At 32.5% G+C, this 16,684-nt stretch overlaps 3 protein-coding genes across 3 annotated transcripts; 1 reads left to right on the forward strand and 2 right to left on the reverse strand.

The window, feature by feature from the left end:
• Window positions 1–2,575: 2,575 nt before the first annotated feature.
• On the reverse strand, window positions 2,576–3,972 carry LOC107012843 (transcription factor DIVARICATA-like). Its single transcript, XM_015212787.2, has 2 exons — window positions 3,350–3,972; window positions 2,576–3,189 (listed from the first exon to the last, which is right to left on the reverse strand). Exons 1-2 carry the CDS (start codon window positions 3,709–3,711, stop codon window positions 2,703–2,705), a joined length of 849 nt encoding a protein of 282 aa, XP_015068273.1. The 5' UTR covers window positions 3,712–3,972; the 3' UTR covers window positions 2,576–2,702.
• Window positions 3,973–8,902: 4,930 nt separating this feature from the next.
• On the forward strand, window positions 8,903–9,626 carry LOC107013537 (uncharacterized mitochondrial protein AtMg00810-like). The gene is made up of 4 exons (XM_015213426.1): window positions 8,903–9,122; window positions 9,234–9,366; window positions 9,416–9,431; window positions 9,480–9,626. Exons 1-4 carry the CDS (start codon window positions 8,903–8,905, stop codon window positions 9,624–9,626), a joined length of 516 nt encoding a protein of 171 aa, XP_015068912.1.
• A 3,393-nt stretch (window positions 9,627–13,019) lies between these two features.
• Window positions 13,020–14,967, reverse strand: LOC107015172 (60S ribosomal protein L35a-2). The gene is made up of 5 exons (XM_015215363.2): window positions 14,811–14,967; window positions 14,688–14,723; window positions 14,384–14,612; window positions 14,199–14,241; window positions 13,020–13,312 (listed from the first exon to the last, which is right to left on the reverse strand). Exons 1-4 carry the CDS (start codon window positions 14,840–14,842, stop codon window positions 14,200–14,202), a joined length of 339 nt encoding a protein of 112 aa, XP_015070849.1. The 5' UTR covers window positions 14,843–14,967; the 3' UTR covers window positions 13,020–13,312; window position 14,199.
• Between the last annotated feature and the right edge of the window lie 1,717 nt (window positions 14,968–16,684).

Below are 16,684 nucleotides of genomic sequence, written 5' to 3' on the forward strand. Positions count from 1 at the left end.
CCCCCCCCCCCCCCCTCCCAAAAAGAAATCCAAAAAAAACAAAAAGATCAAATATTTTTTTACCTCTACCTCCAAACCATCCCAACCCCCAAAGAAAAAAATGGAATTTTTAAAATTCATTTTTTACGCATTAAAATGTTATTTAGTTTTTTAATTTTAAATAGAAAATTATAAAGTTAGAATTTTAAAAAGGAATTGCCGATAATTAAAGAAAGAAATATATTTTTAGAAACAGAGTAAAAAGATTAATGAAACAAATAAATTTAAAGGAAAGATGTAAATAATTATAGTATAAAATTCTTTGTTTGCCATTTCATGACTCTTTTACTAGGAAATTTAGCATAGGAATAAATAGGAGACTAAATGAGGCGGTAAATATATATAGTAATTAAGAGTGTTGCGTGGAACGTAATAATGTGAAGAAAACATGAGGATTCCAAAAGGGATGATTCTGAAATTAGTGGAAATTAAAGCAGCAGCCAGCAAAAGCGATCAAACTCAGTCAACTTGCCCAAATTGCATCTTTTAATTTTCCAAAATTCAGACCAACGATTTCTTATCATACTTTCTTTTTTCTTTTGGAAAATTTACCGTTACTATTTTTCGAATTCATCTGCTTTTATATGCAATAGTTTACAAATTATATAGTAGATATAACTACATTAGATAATTCGAAGCGACGAGTTTGACTTAAAAAGTGACCAAGTGACGAATATTTTCTAGAGTATCCCCTTTTGAGATACCATACTCGTTGCACTGCGGATTTTTATGATCAAAAAGAAGATAGAATTTCTAATTCAGACCTCATATGTATTGATCGCTATAATTGTATATATTCGCTTATTTTTTACGAAAATTCTAATTTATCGTTGAAAAGGCGAAAAAAATAAATCCATCATTCACTACACTCTCGATTCTAAGAACTCAAAAATAAACTAATGCTCTTTTCAGATATCTCTTTAAAAAAATACATAAAATTCAATCCTTGGTCTACCCTAGGAGTTACCCTAATTATTTACTCCCAAAGATAATGAAATGAATGAACTACTTTGAGTTAGGTCTAAATATAATTTAAGAGTTTATTTTATTCGTTCGGTATTATTTGTCATAGTTTTTATTTATAAAGTCAAATTATAAAAAAATTTATTAATATTTTAAGATGTATTTTTTCATTATATTAATATGAAAAAATTGTAATTTATAGTACTTTTTATATAATTTTAGAATATATAATTTTTTATTTAAAATATTAAATTAATATAATATAATTTATTTTTAAAAATTAATCAAATTAACTTTAATAAACATAACATGACAAATATTTATGTAGGGAGGAAGTATATTTTTAGTGCATTGGCCTTGGTGTGGTTTCATTACTTCGAGGTGGATTGTACCAACTTCCTCTTGTGTAAAATTACTTCTTATTTGATCTTCCACGTGTAGGTCTATCTTGACCACGCATCTCGTATAGCACTTGTTATAACAATTCGGTTATCTTTTTTATATTTTTCTTATATATATTGATAGGGCAAAAGCTATAACTTTTTTCTTCATTTTGTTTGTCTTAGTTTGGAGTTTAATTTTTTAAAATTTATAGTTTAAAATGAAGTATGTATCATTTTATTAAGAGTAAAAAAATTATAATTATAAATTATTTTATTTTAAATAAAATGAACATATTAAAATCAAATTATTATTAAATATAAAAAAAAATTGTTCTTTTTTAATATAAAGGACAAATACAGTGATAATTATTTTAAGAAGGTGTATCAGATAAATTTTTCACATTATCAATCTCCCTTTGTTTCGAACTTTGTGAAAAATTCCATTCTATCTCTCCCTTGTTACGAACAAAAAAAGTGAAATGAGAGTCTATACATAACATTTGAACTCAATAAAGTTAGTAGCAACATGATCTCCAGTTCCAATCAGATTCGTGATGTGCAAAGTGATATTTATTAAAGATATTGTGAGTGATTTGGACTGGCGTCTGCTTCCAGTTACATGCCTAATGTTTTAAGAAAATGGAGGAAAAAGGGGTCAGCGTCTTTGTACATACACAGGTCAAGAGGTCCCATTTTTGCCTTTAGTATTAAGAAAATAAACAAAACAAAAAGATAAAAGTTGCTGCACTACTCTTAAAAGGGCTACTATTATTAGCTAGTGGAAAACCTCCCGCCGAAGGAATCGTCACACAATTTTTCAATATGCAAAAATTCTATGCAATTTTTTGGGAAAGAAAACAAAATCTTTTTTTTATTATACTTTTATGTTTGGCCACGACAAGAAACAAAAATCGTAGCAACAACCCAGAGATTATATTTGATTATAATACAATGTTTCCGATTTAAGTTATATATTCAAATAGCTTTTTAAAACGTAAATTTTATGTAAATATGTTACATTAAATTTGAGATTTAATCTATTATAAATTAAGTTTTATCTAAATATGTTATACTGAATTCAGAATTTAATCTATTATGAATTCTTTGAAAAGAAGAATTCAAAATTTATCCTACTTTTCAAGGTTGTGTACTTAATACTAAAAATAATAGATTCAATTGAACGCGAGTCATAAATTACTTGATCAGAAGATTTTCATGTGAAAGAGTGAGATACAAATTAGACCAACTAAACTTGAGTTACATTAATTAATAATTTAATAACCAAGATGACAAATTAAAACAGAATGAGTACATTTTTCAACCCCATATCTGATATCTTGTTGATTGGAAGTGGAGTTGTGAATCACCATTCATAGTAATGTCGTGAATTCCATGTTCACCCCCCCAAGACTGTGAAGCAATCTCATAGGGATAGGCGACAAATGATGATCCAAAATCCATCACATCTTCATGATCATTTGATAAGTTAGCATTCCAACAGTTCACTATGTCTGCCGTTGTGGTTTTCTGGAAAGAGGAGTTGTCTGTTGCATATAATTTTTCTTTAGAAAAGGAATTGATGTTATATACTAGGTTATTTGGGGACGCAGAGTCCGCTGTGATATGGACAGTGGTAATGTCATGAATACTAGGCCTCCTCTTATCTTTGCCCCCTGAAATCTGTCTCTGATAGTATTTCTGAGCATGACTAGCTACTTGAGTTGGAGTTCTCGAAATTACCATTTTCTTCGATATGTTCCTCCAATCCCCTTTTCCATACTTCTCAAGTCCCATCAGAAATCTCCTATACAAAAAATGGTGGATTCAAAAATATAAGAAATAATGCAGTTTTAAGAAATTCAAAAATCTACAAGTGTAATCTTTTGACGAGGGGCCCTTAGATCCGCCCCTGTATATTAACATTAGAAGCAACAAATTTAAGAATGAAAAAAAGGAAAACAGACCTGTGTTCTTCTTCAGTCCATGGTACACCTTTTTTTCTTTCTTGATCACATGATTTACTCCCTCTTTTTCTGAATCCACAATGATCAACCAATTCCAACGTAATCGAAGAGGCGAAATAGCCAGGATTTGGTACCAATCCAGCTTCAATATCATAAACATCTGAAACAAGTTCTTTATATTGATTGATTACATCAATAACTGACTTTCCAGGGATGAGGGCAGCCACTTTAAACCATCGATCAGGAGTTTTCTCATCATATATTGCAATAGCACTTTCAAATTGCTTGTTCTCTTCTTTAGTCCATTCTCTCTTATTCTTGTTCATCCAGCTTGAAGAAGTAGTAGAAAATAAAGTTTCCATTCCACACAATCTCACAAAACAAAGTGGTGTGCTAGGTTAGTATATATGATAAGATTCCCACAAAGGTAGTTATAATTAATTGAGCAGAATCATATACTGGGAATAAGAATACCCTTTTGTTGAACACAGAATATTGTAATTCAGAATCAAAAATTACAATAGAGAAAACTGATAAATTGTACAGTGGCAACGAATTTGTGATTTATCAATGAATTATATGAAATGAAATGATGAGTGGAACAAAAACTCATAATAAAAAGGAGACATCGATCGGACGATGGGTCCACCAGTCGTAAGATTAGATAGGTGTAATATTACATGCTACACGTTTCTATTTTAATGTTAAATATCAGCGAAGTCAGTGCATGAGGTTTTAAAAAATAATCCCTTCACCTTTTTGTCTCGTTTTAATTTGATCTGTAACTTAAGGGAAAAAAAAATTATGTGGTCTTATTAAGACTTGATACTTCCGTTAAGAAAACAATGATTAGTATGATTAGTTTATTACATTGTGCCGTATTAACTGAAGTTTAGTATTAAATCTTAAAAAATATTTTAAGGAATAAGTAACTAGTGCTAAAGGGCAAAAGTAACAAGTAAAAGTATGAAAATCTATTTTGGATATAGTGGACAAGTAAAAGTGAATAGATAAAATATTAAAATGTACCAAAATATTATTAACTATTTAATTTTATGATCTTAAACATGTCAGTATGAAAAGTTGTAAAACTAAAAGATACATTCTTTTTAAATAATTTTTTTAAAAAAAAATATGTAAAAAGTCAATTGAAAAGAAGGGATGAATAGCCATTTTATGTTAGCACAAAGGACTTCTATAGATCATGTTATCTCTTCCTTTACCTTCTTAGAATAGAAGGTGTTATCTCAGACTCTCATGTAAGAGTAGATTGTCTTTAAATTTGATCAACTGAATTCCTTGTAAGTGAATCAATAATGATATCGTTATATTCTTTTGTTCTTTTAACAATCTCGTTTTACTTATTACTTTGAAATGCAAATAAGAAAAAATGTATATGCAAAAGGTGAAAAAGCTTATATTTGAATTTAATTAAGTATATATACATGTGGTACCCTTTTATCTTTGGCATAGACCTCTTTATTTTGAATAAGATTTTTAAATCATTCATAATAAAGGGTATTGTCTATCGGAGTTCAAATTCTAATACTTTAGACTGAGGTCAAATTTTCTTTAATATAACTTATTGGATGATGATGTCCATCCTGTTTAAGGATTTCTATTTTTTACTTTTATTTTGTCCTATCTTATATGAAAGTATTAACTATTTGGGAAGTGAAACAACATCTTTTTTCACAATAATTTTTTTAAATTTTTTTTAAAATTATAACTTGTGTTGATTTGTAATACTTTTATGTAGTTTTTGAATATATAAATTTTATATTAAAAAATACATATCTGAATTCGTAATCAAAATAAAATCTTTAAACTCTTGTACTTTGAATAGTGTTGAGCAATAAGGGTGAAAACAAGCTATATGGTGTGAAGTGAGTCAAGTTGTTAGAAGAGTTCTAGAAGCTTCTATAATCAGTTAGGAAGTTTGTTACAATCTTATTCTATAAATAGAGGTGCTCATCTAAATGTAAAGGAACAAGTTAACAGAATCAATGTAACAGTGAAATATTGAGAGAATAATATAGTTTCTTCTTCCTTCTCTTTTCATCGGTTCATACACTTTAGTGTGATCTAAACCTACATTAATGGAGCTTTCATGGTATCAGAGCTATTGATGTAGGGTAACTTCGTAGTGTTCTCAACTACTAGATACTCAGAGTTCATCTGTGCTTCAGAATTAACTCCAAAGGAAGTATCACAAAGTTGATTAATATGCTTCAATTCTCTGCAAATGGTGATTGAAACATCTACTGAAAGTGGAAGCAATGTTGCTCCTCCAATGGCTACATTTTCAATACTCGATCATAATCATCCTCTTTTCCTGCAACACACAGATTCTTTAGGTACCTCTTTAATCTCTCTTCAGCTTATTGGATCTGAGAGTTGTGCACTATGGAGTAGATCATTCAGGATTGGACTTGTAGGTCGTAGTAAATTAGGATTTGTTGATGGTTGATTTCCTAAGTCTATGTTTGAGCCTATACTACATGATCAATGGGGAAAATGTAATGCAGAAGTTTTGTCTTGGATTATGAATGTTGTAAGACCTGGGCTATTGAGCTCAGTTGTGTATGCTTCGGATCTAAGGGAGAGATTTAACACTGTTAATGGATCCAGAGTGTTTCATCTTCATAAAGATATTCACTCACTTATCCAAGGAACTATGTCTATTGCTGATTACTTTTCCAAATTGAGAGATCTCTGAGATGAGTATGATGTTATCATGCCCTATCCCTCATGTCCTTATCCTGAATCAAGGAAATTTGGTGAAAATTATGACTACCGGAGGTTACTACAGTTTCTCATGAGTCTCAATGACTCTTATTCCCCTCCTAAGAGTCAAATTTTTATGATGAGTCTTATTCCCACATTGAACAAAACATATGTTTTTCTCATGGACCAAGAGTCTCAGAGAAATCTAGTGTATTCTGTTTATCCAAGTGTAGGACTAAGTCCAATTGTAGGTTCAACAATGTATAGTCACAAAGTTTCAGTCTACCACACAGGGTCTAACAGCAGCTCCTCCATAACTGGTAGAACTTCTAGTAGTGGTGCAAGTATGTCTGGAACTTATAAAACAAGACAAAACATTGTGCAATCACTCATTGTGGCTGCAAAGGGCACTCTAAAGAGCAATGCTACAAAATTATGGGATATCCTGCTTACTTTAAGTCAAAAGGAAAGGCTCCTCTTCAGGTGCGTCTGCACATCAGGTTGAAAGCTCATGAGATGTTGGGCATACAGTCAATGCAACTTCTGGTTCCCAAGGTGGTGCTCTTTTTTCTCATGATCAATACCAACAAATCTTTCAGCTACTGTCTAATAATGGCTCTATCAATATGTGGATGCAGGTAAGTCTTCTGTAAACCTGCTCTCATGTTCTAAATGAATGGACAGTAGATACCGGAGTCACTCATCATATTACCTCTACTCTTGACACTCTAATCACCAGTAGTGCAGTTCCTGCTGATTCAAACAATCATGTGCACCTACCTAATGGAAATAAAGTCATGTAGGCAACACATGTCTACTGCCAACCAAACTATATCAAATGTGTTATACATGCCCTTATTTATGGTTAACTTAGTATTAGTCTTCAAGCTCACTAAGGAACTTAATTGCATGGTAGCATTTTTTCCTGACTTTTATGTCTTTCAGGATCTCTCCACTGGTCAGGTAAAGAGGATTGGTAAGGAGGATCATGGACTATATATACTAAAAGGGGGACCAACTCAAGCTCCAAAAAGGCTAATTCATAGAACCAGAAGGTTTGGTAATCAGTCTGCTGGTTTACCTGTTGTGTATGAGTCTGCTGATGTATGGCATCATGCTCCCATTCATATAATAAAGAAGAATGACTTTCTTAGTTCATTAAAGTGTAAGGACAACACTTATTATATAGTGTGTCCACTTGCTAAGAACACCAAACTTCCCTGTAAGTACTACTATATCTACAAATATGTTTGGTCTGTTACACTGTGATATATGAGGAACATACAGAGTGCCCACCTATAATGGAAAGAGGTTTTTTGTTTCTATTGCGGATGACTATAGCAGATATACTTGGGTGTTTTTAATTAACTCCAAAGCTGATACTATAGTAGTTCTTACACAGTTTCTCAAACAAGTCACTAATGTTTTCTCATTAATGTTAAAACACTGAGTACAGACAATGGGTGTGAGTTTTTTAATCATGAGTTTAAAGCATTGTTGAGCAATACTAGGAATTCTTCATTAGAGTTCTTGTGTTTACACACCACAGCAAAATGGTGTTGCTGAGAGAAAACACAGATGCATCCTAAACATTGCCAGGTTTCTCAGATTTTAAGCCTCAATTCCACTCAAGGTCTGGGGTGAGTGTGTGTCCATTGCAGTATATATCATGAACAGGCTTCCATCCAGGTTGCTTGATTTCTTTACCCATATGAGAAACTGTTTATGCACCCCCTTCCTTGCTACATCTGAGAATGTTTGGTTGTTTCTGTTATGCTGCTCAACCTAAACTTCTAGATAAGTTCTCTCCAAAGGAAATTCCTACAGTATTCAGGGGGTATTCATCCACACAGAAGGGTTATGTATTGTATGTCATTCATTCTTTGTGAACAGGAATGTTATGTTTCATAAACACTTGTTTCCCTTCAAACATGTTCAAAAGGGTTTCAGTCCCAAGTTTCCAGTTCTTAGTATGCTCCCTCAAGATTATGCTACCTCAGGTGGTGATACTCATGTTGTTCCTCCTTCTTTTGAAGTTAAAATAATGGTTCAGGTGGTTGACCATGTGGCTCCTATTACTGCTTATGAAGCAGACACAATGAATAAGGTTCTTGATCTTATACCTCCTATGCATGCTTCTTCTCAGGCTCCAATTAAAGCATCTACAAAATCCACCACGCCTTCTAGACCTCCTCTCTGGCTTCAGGACTATGTTACTAAACCTGGAAAGACTACTTGTTTTTATCAAATTGATAATCAACTCACTTATTCCAAGTTATCCAAAGCTTATCAGCAGGCCTTGTATGCATACTCATCCATCTGTGAGCCTCACTCCTTCTCAGAAGTTGCTGATGATCCAGCTTAGGTACAGGCTATGAAGTTGGAGATTGATGCCTTAGAAAGCAACAACACTTGGAGTATTGTTGATCTTCCCCCGAGTAAGAAGTCCATAGGGTGTAGGTGGATTTACAAAGTCAAATACTTATCTTCTAGAACTGTCGAGAGACTTAAGGCTAGACTGGTAGCTAAGGGCTACAGTCAGCAAGTTTGTCTTGACTATGGAGAGACATTTATCCTAGTAGCCAATATGGTCACTGTTAGATCCTTAGTGTCACTGTTGCATCTAGAGGCTGGTTTATCTATCAAATGGATGTTCATAATGTATTCCTTAATGGAGACTTGATGGAGGAGGTGTATATGGACATTCCTAGTGGGTTTGCTAGACAGAGGGAGACTCACAAGGTCTTCAAACTACACAAGTCCTTATATGGGCTTAAGTAAGCACCAAGACAATGGAATGTGAAATTAACAGAAGCTCTTGTTAATATGGGATTCAAGCAAAGTCACTATGACTATTCACTATTTACAAAGCTAGTTGGTGATGACACTGTAGAAATATTAGTGTATGTTAATGACTTGCTTATCACTGGAAACAATCAGCAGCTACTATGTGATACAAGACTGGATATTCAAAAGAAGTTCAAAATGAAAAATCTGGGAGAACTAAAGTTCTTTCTAGGCATTGAAGTGTCCAGGTCTAATAAAGGTATAATAATGTTACAAAGGAAATATGCATTGGAGTTGATATCTGAATCAGGCCTAGGGGGAGCTAAACAGGTCTGCACTCCATTGGAATTGAATTAGAAACTTGCTTCAGCTAAATATGATGAGCATATCAACAATGAATTAGCTGAAGATGATAATATTTTAGCTGATCCTGCTAAATATCAGAGACTGATAGGAAGACTTTTGTATCTTACCATGACCAGACCTGTGCATTCTCAGTGCAAGTATTAAGTCAGTTCATGCACTGTCCTAAACAGTCACATATGAATGCAGCTCTAAGGGTAGTCAGGTATATCAAGAAAGCACCTGATCTGATTCTGACTGAGGTGCATGGTAGGAAACCAGGAGGTCAGTTACAGGATATATAGTAAGATTCGGAAGAGGGCTTATTTCTGGGAAATCAAAGAAGCAAGAGACAGTGTCAAGAAGTTCAGCAAAAGCAGAGTTTAGAAGCATGACAGCATGTGCTGCTGAAATAACCTAGTTGATTGGACTATACGAAGAACTAGGAATGAAGGTGACTCTGCCAGTAAAACTAATATGTGACAGCAAAACAGCTATTCAGATTGCAGCCAACTCCATCTTTCATGAAAGAACAAAGCATTTTTGACATTGATTGTCACTTAAATAGAGAAAGGATATGCCAAGGAATGTTGAAAACTGAACAGGTAAACACCAAGGATCAACTAGCTGATTTATTAACTAAAAGTCTTGGAAAGGTTCAACACAGTGTATTGAGAAGCAAAATGGGAATGAAGAACATATTTCAGCCATAGCTTGATGGAGAGTGTTGAGCAATAAAGGTGAAAACAAGCTATATGGTGTGAAGTGAGTCAATTTATTAGAAGAGTTCTATAAGCTTCTACAATCAGTTAGGAAGTTTGTTACAATCTTATTCTATAATTAATAGAGGTGCTCATCTAAATGTAAAGGAACAAGTTAACAGAACCAATCAGTGAAATATTGAGAGAATAATACAGTTTCTTCTTCCTTCTCTTTTCATTCGTTCATACACTTTAGTGTGCTCTAAACCTTCATTAATGGAGCTTTCAAATAGCTTCAATAAAATTGAGAAGAAAAAACATGTAAAAATAATATTGTTCTATATTATTTTGATTATACGTATGTGAATAGGATTTCTTTAGAAAAAATTGGGTGGGCTAGCATTTTGAAATATCAAAAGCAAAACAATCTTATGATCTCATAGTATTTCAGCCATTTTTTCCTAATTTTTCCCTATCCCACGCCTATTCATTATCTCATATTCCAATCTGTATGACATGACATCTTCGTTTGAAGGATTTTAAGAGTAGAGTAAAGACGGGAAAAAAAAGAAGAAATAGTACTGTTTTGATAGAGGAGATGTTGGGAAAAGTAGATACCTAACAAGAGTTACAAATGAAAGACATTATAGTCCGACTTGGGGCAAATTACTATAGTCGATCACTTGATTCCGGGATTATATTCAAACACCAGAATAAAAAAAAACGATTCACTCAAAACAAAAAAGAAGACAACAATGCATTAAAAAAATGGTTCTTCTTATCAATTTGGATCTTTCATTTCTTATATCAGAAGTCTAATTATGTTTAACTTTATTGTGTCGTTTAGTCTTGCAAAACTGCATTCATCTCGAGCAACTAGCACTATTGTCTGTGTTTTCCAGCTTATTTTATCAACAATTTGTTGATTCAATATGAATATATAATTATAAAAAAAAATAAAGTTGACCCTTTTGTTAACTTTTTTTCTTCTTTTTTTTATTTTAATTTCTTAAATAAATTTTAATGAAAAGATATACATGATATAAAAAACTTATTCATAAAAAAATTATACTATCTATGTATATATAATTATAAAAAAGTTGATCCTTTGGTTAACTTTTTGTTTTCGCCATTTTCTTTAATTTCTTAATAAATTTTAATGAAAAGATATACACGATACAAAAAGATTTATTCATAAAAAAGTTGCACATTTTGTGTATATATAATTATAAAAAGGTTGTCCCTTTGGTTAACTTTTTGTTTTCTTCTTTTATTTTAATTTCTCAAATAAATTTATTCATATATACAAATAAAATTTATTTTTTCCAGGACAACAATCTGTGCTACTTTATTCTTTGTACATTTTTTTTTTAAAAAAAAAAAAAACACTATTTTTCCAAGGCCGCTCTATTGCGATTCTGATCTCTCTCTTGCTTGATAGTTACACACTTTCTGATGTGAAGAGCAATAATAAACAATGAGTTACTACAGGATATTGTGTACACTTCCTGTGTTTTTCTATTAGAAAATAAAAACGAACAAAGTATGGGATTATCCATAAACGACCATAGGGTTGATTTTGAAACAAATAAAGAGTTGGTCTTCATAGCAAGTGGTTCACTGAAACAATTCCTCATTTATACGCAGTTTTAAACCAAAGACTACTTACCCAAACTACACGTCCATTAGTCAATGGTACTAAAAGATACCCCAACAATTGCATTTAGATGATTAAAGACGTTAACAATTAGTACATAATAAACTAACTTTTCAGCGGTTGAAAGCGTGTGAAACATTCTTAGCATTAGCAGCTGAACTAAATTCATTTTCTGATGACGAATGGGATCAATCCTATAAGTACTGTTTATCTTCTTGTTTTCTTCGGGGAAAATATATCCTCTAAGAGCTGCATTCATTAAAAAGCTACTTACATAAGTTTTTGTTTTATCGATATATAAATGATAGATACAAAAACTTTGATAAATAAATTACAAATTCACGATAAACATTAGGAAAATCACGTTTTGAACTCTAGGTTTAAGAACCTTTTTCGTTAGTACAATTCTCTCTCCGTTTTAATTCAAAGTTTCAAGAAAAAACTTTCAAATTGTATGCATTAAAATACATAACGGTGAGCATAGTGTAAGAAAAAATTAAACATATAAAAGCCCCCGTAAACTAAGGTAGATATTTCACTTTGAATACCTACACTAGGGGTGTCAAATATGACACCAAAAAGTGATGTCCCAATCCTCTCTAATTCTTAAGGATTTATGCAGTTCATATTGGATTGATTTTAGCCCAACACACATCATTACCCATTTTGAAATCCTAGCTCATGTTTAAAATTTGTGAGTGAATTGTCAAAGTGTTGTGATTAATGAAAGCACATTGTGGAATACCTAGACAGCATCACAGAGAAGAAGCAGAAGCAGGGGAAGTATAATGAATTTAATAGCAAATTCCTCATCTAATAATCTAATAAATCTTGCAAATGCACATCCATCCTCTGGATTCACCAGGCAAGTGTTTAAAAAGATGGGAAAAGACATTAGAGAAATAAATGCCTTTCGTTGTATCACAGAAAGATAGGGCTACACTCTTAAATCTTAATTTTCGTTGTATCACAGGAAGATAGGGCTACACTATTAAATCTCAACAAGTACTCTTCACAAATAGCTGTGTACTCTAATGCCTACTTTACTTGGTAGGGAACAATAAGAAATCAGAACTCCGGAAACCAATACAAAGTTATTTATGATCTCCATCTTCAATACCTATTCAGCCCTAATAGAACAGCTCTCCCGATCACCCCTTTTACCATCAGCGGCACCAAGCTTTAGAAAATTGTAAAATCCACATCCAAAACTACACTCAACATGCTAGACTTTCTAACTCAATATAACCGAAACCAAGGCATCCAATAATAATAGTATCCATTAGGGCTGAATAATGGATTCTACTTCATTTATAGAGGTCTCTTGAACACCAAAACAAACTGAACCATAGTTATTCAAGGAATCAAAAAATGGGCAAATTCCAAGATTGTTTTCAGCATAATGAATGGATCTAGCAAGTGCAACTATTCTTCACAAGCAAACAGACAAACCTGGTGGAAGTAAAAAAGATTAAAACAAAGACACAACTGAATAGTCATACAAAAAAGTTGGCATTGCTCCATAAGCAAAATTAGTCACATCTAATCAGATGTATCAGTCTGGGTATTAACCGGAAATGATAAAAGTGAAAAAGATAAGATGAGACTCCACAAAGCACAATACAAAATTTAACTAACTACTTTTAAGGATGACGACTTCTCATCATTGAAAACATTGACGTAGCACACTACAGCACCACCCAAAGCAACCAACGATTTCAATCAAGATCCTCGACCTCTAAATGCCCACTGCAAAAAAGAAGATCAACTTAAGCAACTTCAAAATATAATCAATTTGTATGAACAACAAAACAATTGCAATTAGACACCAACCAAAATAACAACTACTAAAAAGTTTAAACTCAATAATCAAACATTCATATGACAAATCAAAATAGAAATCCATCTAATTCTAACCATGTATTAATATAACTTCGCTACAAAAAAAGTAGGCTCAAGGTTTATTCACATAGGCACTTGTCAACACTGATGTTCCAACAGCAAGATATACCTCTTTGGTGATTATTATTCAAATGAATCATACTGTAAAAATGGTTTTACACTTGAAATTCATTTCAAATCTCAGTAAATATTGGCTCAAACAGCAGTTTGAAATTACTTTAAACAGAAGATACACAAATAAAGAATCCTAGAAAGAATTCAGATAGAACCAATATGTACCATTCACTATGTGTAGGCGAACAATTTATTACACTACCAACATAACCCTTACACTAACACCTTATCCTAAAATACTTGCAATTTTCACAAGTACGTAGAAAGAATATACATGGTGAAAAATTGAAACATAATTCTTTGACTGTTCTATTATCACTTCACACCATTCTTGTCTAGAGAACTCATGCTAGACAAGAAGGAAAGACACATGGCATGATCCAAAATGTATATTCAAATTTCAAAATATAATCATTGATTGTGAGAAATTAAAATAACATAGGACCTAATAAGTAGATAGGTTGATTGAGGTTAATAATGAAGCCTCCATAGCCTAAACTAGCTTTCATTTATCAAATTAAACTATTAGCATGGCAAATTGCATGCATCAAAGCACAAAATTCAATCAATCCATTACTTAGAACATCTAAACACTAGGACGAAAAACAAAAGAAATTACCTTAAATGTTGCTTGGGTACATGAAAACCCTAACCTTGGCTCCCTGCAAAATTAGACAACGAAATTACGCCAACAGTTTGAAAAATAAAACAATTTTTTTCATCTCCCATAACCACAAGCATGCTGAATACCACGATTAAGTAAATGAATCACATACATATTATCAGAAAAGAAAAAAAAAGTACCATGGATTTAGGAGGCAAATTGGACTTGAACTTAGCTCTAACAACGCCACTGTTTCCATGTGGCCTGCAAACTTTGCCCCAAATGCAACGATAGTGCGAGTTATTCTTCTTTGTCTTTGCCTTGTAGATGTATCCCAGCCTCTTCCCAAGGTACCAATCCACTTCTTCCTTAGTGTTCACTCCCTCGATCTGAATCAACGAAGTGTTGGGATACTGGTTCGATTTCGACCTAAAGAAGAAGGAAAAAAGGATCAATTTACATCTTTTCACCAAGCAGGATATTGTAAAACAAACAGAAAGCTACCTTTTGTATCCAAGAACAGTCCCTCTAACGTAGAGCCTGCGAAAAAATGGAGAAAATGAGGTTGAGCAGATGATTAATGCTGAGAAAATGGAGACGGAAGAAGCAATTGAAATAATGATGTACCTAATGCGTTCTCCTTGGCGTCCCTTCACCATTTTCGCTTCAAGGTGCTGGTGCTGCCGCTGCGCTGATTGATGGCTGCGAAGAAGAAACCTAAACCCTAGACGAGTCGATATGTAGAAAGAGATATATTTATATGATCGGGTGCCAATTGGATGGGCTGGAGGCCCCAATCACTGGAGTTGGGCTTTAATTTAGATTAGGTCAAAAAAGGGAAACTTTTACGGGAAACAAAAAATTTATATTTATATGTTATAGCAAATTTTGTATAATTGTGTTTCATAGCAAATATATAATTGTATAATTCGCTATACATATATAACTATATAATTTACTGGCCTAAATTGTATAATTCGCTGGCCTCGCTATACATATATAATTGTATGATTCGCTGGCCTAAATTGTATAATTCGCTGGTCTATTTCGCTGCAATTGTATAATTCGCGGCCTATTTTACTGCAATTGTATAATGCGTAATTGTATAATTCGCTGGCCTATTTCGCTGCGCTATGTGTATAAAATTTGCTTTGCATACAATTGAATCGAAGTAAAATATTTATATATTGTATAATTATAAGTGTATAGGAAGAAGATATATTTTTGCTCTGGCTTTATACAAAGACAGAAACACAATTTATACACTTCTGTTGTATAAAGCGAGAGAAAATTGTATTTCACTACAATTGTATAATTCGCAATTGTATAATTCGCTGGCCTTTTTCGCTGCAATATTTGTATAAAATTTCCATTTGTATACAATTGAATCGAAGTAAAAATGTTTGTAAATTGTATAATTAAGTGTATAGCACGAAGATATATGTTTTTGCATGTGTATATACAATTTTCTCTAGCTTTATACAAAACAGAAACACAATTTTTACACTTCTGTTATATAAAGCGAGAGAGGCAAGCAGAGGGAGAGAGAGTGGCGAGCGAGAGTTTTGGGAGAGAGGCGACTGGCAAACTTTGGCAAATGTTTGCTATGGGGCACAATTAAATCAAACAGTAGCTACTCCATTTATTTTAGGTTATTAGTTTGCTATTATATACAATTATCCCGTCAAAAAACGGATGATTCGCACAAAAGGATACTTTAGTGATACATTATTTAAATATTAGCCTCAGTTTTAGGTCATGTGATATGATATCACGAGATGAAGTTAGTATTTTGTTCGAATATACAATTTGAATTTTTACATGGTATGGTTTCTCATGAACATATAAATATCATAAGTTGTAAAACTATTAAAATTGTCCCAAATGTATACAATCTTACCAAATAAGCAAAAATGTATGTAATCACATAATATATTATCGTAAAACTATTCTAAAAAATAAAATATTTATTAATCAAATTTCAATTCAATAAAAAAAAATTAGACATACGTTGTAGTCTTCAGGTGTTGGTAGCTAAGAAAATTAATTTTTCAATTAATGTTACAATGGTTAGTCTAACTGAATGAAAGGGCTGCAATGGATATAGATATATACTAAACTTAGAGTGTGTTTGGTATGAAGGAATACATTTTCTGGAAAATGTTTTCCAATTTTCTCATGTTTGGTTGGGACAAAAGTTTTGGAAAATGTTTTCCAAATCAACTCATTTCCTCAAAATTAAGGAAAATGACTTCCCTTCAAAAATTAAGGAAAACATTTTCCAAAACTCTCCTTCAATTTTAAATTAATTTTTTTTATGGGAAAAACAACAATTTTTTTTAAAAAAAATTCAATTTTAAATGTTTTTTACCCGATCCCTGACCCCCACCCACCCACGACCGGCCAGCCCCCCCTCCCCAACCCCACCTTCTCCCCAAAAAAATAATTTTGCTTTTTGAAAATATTTTCAACTTCAAATTTTTATTTTTAAACTCATATAT

Source organism: Solanum pennellii, chromosome 3 (genome assembly GCF_001406875.1).
Source record: "Solanum pennellii chromosome 3, SPENNV200".
Taxonomy (NCBI): Eukaryota; Viridiplantae; Streptophyta; class Magnoliopsida; order Solanales; family Solanaceae; genus Solanum; species Solanum pennellii.